This window comes from Hipposideros armiger, unplaced genomic scaffold (assembly GCF_001890085.2).
Source record: "Hipposideros armiger isolate ML-2016 unplaced genomic scaffold, ASM189008v1 scaffold_332, whole genome shotgun sequence".
In the NCBI taxonomy this organism is placed as follows: Eukaryota; Metazoa; Chordata; class Mammalia; order Chiroptera; family Hipposideridae; genus Hipposideros; species Hipposideros armiger.
This window is the reverse complement of record NW_017731682.1, coordinates 1154620-1165469: the sequence shown is the minus strand read 5'-3', so window position 1 is coordinate 1165469 and position 10850 is coordinate 1154620. Positions and strand designations below refer to the sequence as shown.

The window sequence follows — 10850 nt, the reverse complement described above, 5'->3', positions numbered from 1 at the left end:
TTTTTGTTCTTCAGTCTAGTTGTGGAGGACGTTGCTTCACTGGCCCATGGTGGTATCGTGATCATTGCACTCTTCCCGGGTGAGGCAGATCAGTCACTGGCTTCTGGACGGCCACTCATGGCGGCTGCTGGCCGCTCACGCTGGCTGCCGGCCATACATGGTAGCTTATGGCAGCCCACTGCAGCAGGGTCTGCAGCCTACGCCGTCACCGGCGACTCACGGCAGCCCAGCTCCAGGTTGAGCTGTTGTTCAGCATCTTAGCTGTAGAGGGCAGTGTCACTCACCCTCATATGTGGGATCCGAACTGAGGCCCTCTGGCGTCCCAAGCTAGCTCTTAACCAATGCGCCACTAGGCTGGCCCGCAACATTCTTAACAGTAGCAAAAAGTTGAGAAAGCTGAATATCATCAGTAAGGGACTTGTTAAATAAATGATGGTGTAGCCATACAATGGGATTGTATGCACCTGCGGAATAGAATGCACTCATTCCTTCAGCCCGTACTTATCGAGTGTCTACCATGTGCCAGGCTCTGTGGTAGGGACTGGGAATGAGGGTACTCTCTATCTACTGATAGGGAAGGATCTCTAAGAATACAGTAAGTGGAAAAAAACCTACAGAAGACATATGTTTTATGCTACTATTTGGGGGGTGAGGGAGGGGATTGGCTTGTGTTAACCTAGAGAAGTTCTAGAAGAAAGCCCAAGAGACTGAAAACAGTGATTATTTGGAGTTGAGTCAAGAGGTGAAAATTGGACAGATCAAGGACTGGAGTGGGAGGGAAGCTAGTCACTGTTTACTTTTTTATCCTTACTGGTTTTAAAATCATATGATTGTATGATCTTTTCAAAGTTAAAACGAGTTTTAGAAAATTAAGGTTCTTTGAAATCCATGAATTTCTTCCGGTAAATTCCAGTCCCCAGAGAGGATTGGTTATGTCAGTTTCACCCTTTGCCATTGAACTCCCCAGGATCACTATCTTTTTCTGTGTTCACATCCAGTGGCTTAACTGTGGTAGATAGGTGTTTTTTGTTTGTTTGTTTGTTTGTTTGTTTTATTGACTGACTACACTAAGTGAGTTCATGTGACCTGTGTAGGAGAATAATGGGCATAAACAGAGAAAGGTTTAGGTTTGAGTTAGATCTGGAAGGACATTGAATGTGTGGCTGAGGGGTTTGGATTTTATTTAATAGGCAGGATAAATCTATTAGTTTTTTTGTTTTTTAAATCAAGGATTTTAGTTTTTTCTTGGAAATGTCTTTTCCTAAAATCTTCCTTACATTTTAAAGAAATTCTGGAAAATTCAGAAAAACAAGACCGAGTTAAACAACTGTTTTTTAAATTTTAGTGTTATATGGGGTTGGATATTTTCCATCAAAGTTCTCAATTTCAGCACCTTAAAAAGCGGTACAAGAAGAGACATTCAATAAATGTTCTAAACTAAAGAAACCTGGGGCCACACTTCATTGCATTTGTCGCAGTGCCCAAACATGAAAATGTAGCTTTGAAGATAAGTTTAAATCACTGACAGTAATTATAATCAGCTTCTAATGGTTTGTTATGTCTTATGCTGTTTAAAGTTACATCTGTGAAAATGAGGCTATCCCCATGCCACCACACTGGGAGAATGTGAACACGGAGGTACCCTATCAGGTAAGAGCAGAGCTGACCGACTGGGCTGTGCCAGACTCGGAAAGGGGCCCCAATAAAACTATCACACTTCTTTTTCCAGCTTATTCCTTTGCAGAATCAAACACATGAATATAATGAAGTTGCTACTCTCTTTGGGAAAACAATGGATCGCAACAGAATTAAAAGAATTCAGAGAATTCAAAACCTAGACTTGTGGGAGTTCTTTTGCAGGTGAGAGAGTCTCTCTAATCTGAACCCTCTCCTTGGCCTCGAAGACCCTTGTAATCTCAGAGATAGTGAAGCACAAATATTTAATTGTATTAAATTTCTCTGGTGCTGTGGTTTTCTCTTGCTATGTTTTGACTTGTTGTCTCAGCAATCTTGTTCAACGTCCTCAGGGAGCAAGAGAGCTGCTCTGTAAGTAAATGCCAGTCATTGCTTACGACACTGTAATGTGATGTTAGAGGAAGGAGGTCAAAGTCTCAGCACTCCTGGGGGCTCTCTCTCCTTTCAAGCTTTGGGGCATCGTTGGCTTAATCAGCATTGCAAAGGGACCTGGGGAGCCTTTTCATTTTGTGTATATGACTTTGTTGGCTCAGACTTTTGTGTTGAATTAGAACTCTCTGGAAACATTGTTGAATTTCTTTCTAAACAATTACACTACCTTGTCTGCAGTTATTTCCTTGGTTAGTTTCGAAGGACATTGTAAAACAAACCTGCAAATTTTCTGTTTAGCCCAAAGTTTATGTTGTAGATTTAAAATCTCAATTCATCATTCAGCTTTGGTTGGAAATGACCCATTGGGTTGCTCAGTGTGCACTTAACCTAAAAATAAAGCCCATTACAAAAACTTAAAGGTACTGTCAAAATTAACCTATTGTGCTGTATTTGTTTTTATAACACATGTTACCTAAAATAAGTGGTTTTCTGAAATATTTTAATTAAATATATGTATGAGATTTTGTTTCTAATATATATATATTATAAATATATATATATATATATATTTTTAAGATTTTATTGGGGAATTGGGGGAAGGGAACAATGCTGGGGAATCGGGGGGAAGGGGAACAGACAAGTTGCTGTCCTTTTGTTCTTCAGTCTAGTTGTGGAGGATGTTGCTTCACTGGCCCATGTTGATATTGTGATCATTGCACTCTTCCCGGCTGAGGCAGATTGGTCACCAGCCTCTGGACGGCCGCTCACAGCGGCTCTTGGCAGCTCACACCAGCTGCTGGCCACTCATGCTGGCTGCTGGCTGCTGGCTGCTCACGCTGGCTGCCGGCTGCTCATGGTAGCTTATGGCAACCCACTGCAGCAGGGGCTGCAGCCTACGCCTCGCCAGCGACTCATGGCAGCCCAGCTCCAGGTCGAGCTGTTGTTCACCATCTTAGCTGTAGAGGGCAGTGTCACTGGCCCTCATGTGGAATCTGAACTGGGGCCTGGTGCTCAGAGCTGGCATCCCAAGCCAGCTCTTAACCAACACGCCACTTGGCTGGCCCCGCTAATATTTTTTTTTAATATAAGCAGAACTTTAATATTTATTCAGGAAAATTTCAAATAATAGAGTTTAATATAATGAACCCCATGTAGCCATCATCCTGATTTAACATTTATCAAGATTTACCACATATATTCTGTTTCCTTTTTTTTTATTTTTTCTTATTTTTATTTTATTTTTTGCTGTTATTATTCTTGCTGAAGTATTTTAAAGCAAAACCTAGACCTTCACTCATTTCATTCTCATCTACCTGAAAATCAGGCTGACTTATTTTTTGTTAGTGATACATGGAATTCTTTCATGCTTCTGGTAAGTCAGTCTGTATGGCCTGAGCAAATTTCGGGTTTTATTCTCATAATAGTTTACGTTATAAAATAAGGAGTTTTCAGTGTGTATTCTTTACAGCCTTGAGTCCTTGGACTGAGCCAACTTTTATTTCTGACAATATTGTGTTTAACTGAGTGTCATGGGTTTTATTCCGTTCTTGTTTAGGTGATTCTTTTTTACAGGAAGATGGAAACCTCTCTCCCTTTTATTTTATTCTCTTAGTGAATAAAGTAAGTTTTCCTCAAATGGTCTGATGAAACTTAATTCATTATTTTTAATCAGGCTCCTGAAGTAGAGTCCCATTAGTCTCCCCCATAATTCGAGTCCTCAGTTAAACCCTAGAGATAACATGTACCAGCAAATCCTCAAAACATTTTATACTAAGAATTTCGTTAGAAATGTTTTTACTCTATCGATGCCCTTCCTGAGTTTATGTAATGCCAGTGTATATAAATCTGTGATGGTAAATGAGTCTGCCACATGCTATGACATTAGAGAACACTTAAGTCTTACTGTGAGGACAGCCTGTCATTGTGACATCTCCCTGAAGAACTAAAACTACCGTGTCAATCTCCTTGTCACCTAACCTGTGACTCACTATCCAGGCAGTGAGGCCCACGTGAATCCATCAGGCATCAGTTTGCCTGCTGTCCAGACCTTTCTTACTCCCTCCCTTCTTCCAACAATGTGTTTTAGCACCTCCTTTGTGACAGGCAGTATTCTTGGTACTTGGGGTATAACAGTGCACAGGATCATAGATTAGCCCAGGAGTCAGGCCATGGAAACACAAACTGTAGGGGAAGCACAGCAGGGAGGGCATCTCTTCACCCCTGCTGACAAAAGTAGGTATGTGTGTGAAGTGGGGAGTATCAAGAACCATTTCCTAAAGCAGGTGTCATTTAATCAAGACATAGGTAGGAAAAGGGAAGGGTGCCTGCCCCATTGGGAGCAGCATGGATCAAAGGGTTTTTCTGGCTTTTTTTTTAGCTGAGCCATCCTGCCACCTGTTGGCAGCTCAGTGGCAGCTCAGCTCAGGCCGTGAATGAAACCAGCAACCCTGTTGCTCAGAGCTCGCACTCTTGAGTGAGCTCTTAACCAACTGAGCCACTCGGCCGGCCCAAAGTTTGATTATAAGAGGCAACATAACACATTAAAAAGATTTCAAATGAGACAGAAACTAGGTGGATGCTTAGAGAAAGGTACTCAAGAGGTAGGGCACACAGGCCCCGGGGTGGCTGTGTCACTTCCTTCAGTAGCCTCATTTGAGTTGGACTGATCCAGAGTTGAAGGAGAGTGTTAGCAGGGGCCAGGGCATGCAGGACCTTACAAGCCAAGCTGAGGGGTTTGGGATTCTTTCTTGGGACAGTGGGAAGCCATTGGACAAATGTAAGCAGGAGTGTGATGGATCTGATTTGCATTTTAGAAAAATAACGTGTCAGGCTATACTGTGGGAAGGGGTATAAAGCAGTTGTTCTCAGTTAGGAGTGACTTTGCCCACCAGAGGCTATTTGGCAACGAGTGGAGACATTTTGTATTGTCATGTGGTGAGTTGGGGAAATACTACTGGCATCTACTGGGTAAAGGCCAGGGATGCTAAACATCCTCCAACACACAAGACAGTGTCCCACAACGAGGAAATACCCAGCCCAAGATGTCAGTAGTGCCAAGGTTGAGAAACTAGTTTAATAGTTAGAAGTAAGGAGACCATTTTAGGAAATTGTTTCAGTAATTAAACTGAGACACATTGGGTGGCTTGAACCAAAGTGGTAACTGATGCATTGGAGTGAAGAGGACCATTTTGAGATATTAAGGGTGTAGAATGATATTGCTTGGTCCTTGTTTTCATGTGTGCAATGGGGGAGGTAAGGGATATGGGAAAGATAACTTCGAAGTTTCTGACTTACTTGTTTTAATTGACTAAGGGAAGATGGATAGGAGCAGGTTTTGCTGTGGGGGTGGGGTGGGGAGGGAGTAGTAGCTGTCAGATGTGTTGAGAGCTTGGCAGAGTGGTGTAGGCTAGAGATAATGGGGGCTAATAGATGCATAGAAATTGATCAGATGGCCAAGGAATTTATGTAGATTAACAAAAGAAGAGGGCCGAGGACTGAACTCTAGAAGGGATAGACAGTGGAAGAGAAAACCCAAGGAAGAAACTGAGCAGTAACAACCCGAAAAGGTGGCAGAAAACCAATAGAATGTGATCACAGAAGCCAAATGAAGAAAATGGTTTCCACAAGTAGATGTCATCCTCGGTCACATACAGAAGAGATGCCGAATAAGATAAAAATTAAAAATATCCTTAGGATTTTGCAACAAGAAAACCATTGGTTCCCTTGATGTATGCAATGTTGTAGATTCTGTATTGTGTTTACAACAGATGTTGACAACTCAAGAAGTTCAGCAGTGAAGAGAATGCGAGTCATGAGAAGATGGGTAATGTGGAGTTGGGAAGGGTGTTTTTGCTTTTTTATGTTTTTGAATTTAAAGATGAGAGAGACTGAGCATGTTTAAAATATAATAGGAAAGAACCTATGGAGATGGAGAGTTTAAACGACAGGAGAGAGAGGGGAAGGTTAATTGATGGATGAAGGTTCCTAAAGAGGTGTGATTGGATGGAGTTCAGAGAACATGTGTCAGAAGGAGACAGACAAGGGTGGTCCAGTTATATTATCGGTAAGGGGAGGTAAGGCATGAGGACAGGAGTTAGGTAGGGAGTTCCTTCCTGATACTTGCAGTTTTCTTGGTGAAATGAGAAGTGAGGTCACATACAGAGGAAGAGCTGTTACGGAGGTGTGGATAAGAGGGAGAGAGAGAAAAGGAGAGCTTTGAAATGGCCACTGTGGAAAATGGGGGAGAGTGAGCTAACTTGGGAACTACAGGATTTCCATCAGTGCCGAGGGCTTAGCTGAAGTTGGAATATGTGGGTTTGTTGTAGTGGAAACTCTGCGGATGTTGTTTGGTCTATTTCAGCCATCCAAATTTAAGAGCAGAAAGGGGAGGTGGCTGGATTGATCTGGGGCTGGGACGGATAAGGCAGCAAGGACACCAGAGCAGTGAAAGCTGCCGTTTCCTTCAGAACGTGGACGAATGTGGATAGAGAGCAGAGATTCTCAGCCCTGGCTGCGTATCACAGTCACCCGTGGAGCCGTTTAAAGTAGAGACATCTATCACCCTCCCTGACCCACTGAATCAGAACCTCGAGTTCTGAGATTGTTTGTCTTTATGAAGTTCTGCAGGTGATTCTGATGTTAGGTCAGGATGGAGAACCACGGGTCTAAACCAGCGCAAACTTGTCTCAATCCAGAGCATGAAGACCCTCCTGCTGCAGTTCAGAGTATGTGACATGTCAGTGTAGCCCTTTGGGCACTTCAGTCCCTGAGAGGGCAGGTGATTCTAAGACATCTTGAGAAGTGGGTGCTACAGTGTTTTCAGTAAGTTCAGAAATGAAGAGGTGAACGGAGTTGTGAAAAACTTAGTGTAGTGTGAATCCTATGACTTTTCCCCCACAGGTTTACCTGAAGTCCATGAAGCCCTAGAGCTCAACATTAGCCTTTCTGGAATCCCAAGGTCATAGTAGGACAGTCTCCACATTTCATGGGTGCCTTAGTGGTGGGCACTGGATAAGCAGTGCTGTGGGGAGGCAAGGCTAGACGCACCCCATCCCAGTGTGCCTTCAGCTGGGACTGTACTCTGTCCAGCCAGTGACCCAGCAGGTTTCTAGTGCCCCCGCTCCTGGCTTGAGCTAACCAGCACTTCATTTGTAACATCTAAGAGAGATGAGAAAATTTTCAAAACAAAAATCATTCTAATCTGTGCCTGAGAAGCAGTGATGAGTAAATGTCCTGATCTTAGAGTGGATTTCTAGTCATTACAGACCATGAAGCTCGACATTAGAAGGATATATATTACACAATGTTTACTCAGGAAAAAACAGCATAGATTTGCTAATGCCCAGATAAGCTAAGAGGATTGCCGTAGCAGTAGATGGGTTGAGCCTCTTAGTATAACTTGATTTCTACAAAGAGGTTGAAAAAGGTTCTTATGATGGACACAAGATAGGGAAGTGTGTGCCAGGTGACTAAGTATAAAGAGAAAAGTTAACACCCAGTTATGTCTCATGCAAACAGACACTTGAATAGCATACATACTTTCTTCCTGAGCCCTTCAACATTTTTATCAGGAATTTGGATGAAAGTGTAGAAGTCTTGCTTATTACACTTGTGAAAGATTCAAAACTTCTAGCAGGGGTAGCTTATTTGTTGTGTGAATGAATCAGGAGTCAGACCTTGGAAGATTGAACAGTGAGTCAAAACAAGTATGATTATCTTTTCTTTTTTAAAAAAGATTTTTTTCTTAGTTAGAAAAGCAACCATTATGCATTGTTAAGAAAAAAAGTCAGTACATAAAGTTCTGAAAAAGAAAGTTGGCATAATTTGTTTTTGGTGAAAACACACTAGTTTTTTCTGAAGTAAATATTTGTTTAATGCACATCCTTCTAATGTTATGCTTCATGGTCTGAAACGACTGTCACCAATAGCTCAAAGCATAAACATTTAATTTTTGATACATCTTATCTATGTTTTTATATTTTTTACTACTTATGTATGTATACCTATCCAATGTACAGCATTGTTTTGAGTAATATGTCTCTTTGTGCAACATTCTTTTTACATTCTACATTATTTTTCAAGAGTTATCTATGTTAATACAGGGAGCTCTACTTCATTACTTTTAACTCTTGTGTATAAATATATAATTGTTTATTCATTTTCCTATGAAAGAGTTTAAAGCTGTTCTCAGTGTATTTTTTACTGTTATAGTCAGTCCTACATTGTTAAAAGAGATTTGTCCATTGGGAAGGGGTTGAGTTGGATGGCATAATGTCCCTTCCAGCCCTCAGATTCAAAATTTAGTTCAATTCAACCAACATTTTCTAATATCTGGGGATGAAAAGATGAAGGCCTGGTCTCTGCTCAAAGAGTCCACTGTTTAAAGACTCTGTGATCTTCATATTATTTAACTGTTTGTGGTGTCATTTTTAGGCATCTGTACAATGTGGCAGGTTTAGGCAATCCCCTCTACTGTAATGGGGTATCGTCTGGAATTTTGGGTATAATTTTCAACTTTAGGTCTCAATGTTAATTAATAATTTTTTATGAGATTATTTATGTGTCCAAAGAGTACTTGAGATTCTTTTTCAGAGCTGCTTTGTCCATTTATGATTTATATTAAAGAAATTTTTTCTGTTTCATGCCTTCTATTGAATTTTGCTCCTTGAAAAATTAATAAATGCCACTTGTGGTATATTTCTGTGTGTATTTTATATGTGTTTTTAGGAAAAAGGCTCAGCTCAAGAAAAAACGAGGTGTGCCTCAGATTAATGAACAAATGCTATTTCATGGCACCAGCAGTGAATTCGTGGAGGCAATCTGCATTCATAACTTTGATTGGAGAATAAATGGCATACATGGTGCTCTCTTTGGAAAAGGTAATTATCAGAATGCCAGGTCCAATTCAAGTCCAAGGAGCAAATCTCCTCTCTTTAGAGATAATCGATTGTTTTGTGATTCAGGGGTTTGAGAACCATTAAGTTAAAAGTTACTGTACTAGGTTCCTGGCACATGCTCAGAGTTTCTGAGCCACAGAAAAGCCACTTCCTGCATGAACAAGAGAGAAGTAAGACCTTTACACCCACTCCTACCGGATTGTTATAGATAGCTTTCCAACTGCCAGTCATTCAGATGGGGCATCACGCCCATGTTAGCTGATTTTGCATTGCCTTAATTTTCATGTGCAAGTCCTTTCTATGGATAGAACTACACTGTTTTATGTCATATATTTAAACAACTATAAAATAAATTAATTACATTGTGTACAGGTCTAGGTACTAGTACTTTTTGTTTGTTTTTTTAGAAAATGATAGGTAAGAATATTAATGAGCAATAAGGAATAATGGGGGAAATCCTCACCTTTTTTCTAATGTTGTCAAAGTTCAAGTTCTCCAATTCATGCCCACTACTCAAGCAAATTAAGGAGAGAGATAAGGGGAAAAGGTAAGGGATGGACATTTACTTTTGTGGTCCTTACTTTGCACCTTACCTCCATCAGCAGAGCTACCACTTAGGATCAGGATGTACTGCATTTTCAAAAAGTAAACCAGCTTTTAAAATAACTACTGTAAAGGCCATTCCATTTATTTAACTGTAAGAGGATCAGAAAAATGTTACCTAAATCCCATCAGTGTTGGGTAATACGAGACTTTGCAATTCTTTTCCAAAATTTTTTAGAGTAACTATTCCCATAATGATGTCAATCTCATAGGCCTGCCATTTCAGAAGAGTTGGATGCTTTACTGAGTTTTCGTATTTAGGCAGTAAACCAGTGAAATTGCTCTTTTGGGATGCTCAGATGTGACCAGCATGCACTCTCTTCAGAAATCTTTTCTGGACATAGCGATCTGTTATTTCCAGAAATATTATTGAATTGTTACCCTGTGTCAATAGAAATGTGGCTTCTCGGGGTTTGAAATCCTCTCTGTAGATCAGTAGTTTTCGCTGTGCTCTCCAGAGTTTTGATGGATGCTGGACCAGGGTAGTGGGGTGAGGAAAGCAGTGGGAGGAAATAGAAAAGGGAGGGAGGTCCAAGCAGTTAAAACTGAGGACCTGTCATACTTTTAATCACAAACATAGCTTGTATCTGTCTACATACTGCATTTCGTTTGAAAACAGAGGTCTGACAGCTATATTTTGGTGGGGTTGGGATGGCTTGGTGGTGGGGACTGGTCTATACTAACAGATCTATCTCTATGGCAGTCTGAAACACAGCTGTCCATGGCAGATGGATTTCTGTTCTTTTCTTAAAGATCTACAGATGAGGAAATTCCACGTCTACTTTTGTTATACAGTTCCATGTGTCTATTCCCCTAACAACGAGAGTGTTTTTGCTTGTGTTTCATAGATTCTTCAGAGTAATCTGGGGTTTTTTTTTTGGCCTTTTTAATTTAAGGAACCTATTTTGCTAGAGATGCTGCTTACTCCAGTCGCTTCTGCAAAGATGACATAAAACACGGAAACACGTTCCAAATTCATGGTGTAAGTTTGCAACAACGGCATCTATTTAGAACATACAAATCTATGTTTCTTGCTCGAGTGCTGATTGGAGATTACATAAATGGAGACTCCAAATACATGCGACCTCCTTCCAAAGACGGTAGCTATGTGAATTTGTATGACAGCTGTGTGGATGACACCTGGAATCCAAAGATCTTTGTGGTATTTGATGCCAACCAGATCTATCCTGAGTACTTAATAGACTTTCATTGATTTCACTTCCAAATCTCAGTGGTCAAGGAAGTTTTATTCTGTTTTCACGGGAAGATTTGCTCTCCTGTCAT

General features: G+C 40.8%; 1 protein-coding gene across 9 annotated transcripts in view; it reads left to right on the top strand.

Annotated features, from left to right (window-relative positions):
* PARP11 (poly(ADP-ribose) polymerase family member 11) overlaps nucleotides 1-10850 on the top strand; it is a 38095-nt gene extending 27245 nt beyond the window's left edge. For 7 of the 9 annotated variants that reach the window (XM_019661004.1, XM_019661000.1, XM_019661002.1 and 4 more), the window contains 4 exons: nucleotides 1578-1650; nucleotides 1730-1860; nucleotides 8794-8945; nucleotides 10463-10844. In XM_019661004.1, coding sequence (XP_019516549.1) covers nucleotides 1578-1650; nucleotides 1730-1860; nucleotides 8794-8945; nucleotides 10463-10779 — 673 coding nt within the window. In that variant the 3' untranslated portion in view covers nucleotides 10780-10844. Of the gene's footprint in view, nucleotides 1-1577; nucleotides 1651-1729; nucleotides 1861-8793; nucleotides 8946-10462 lie in introns of all 9 variants that reach the window. The other 2 variants (XM_019661008.1, XM_019660999.1) reach the window with 1 other exon arrangement.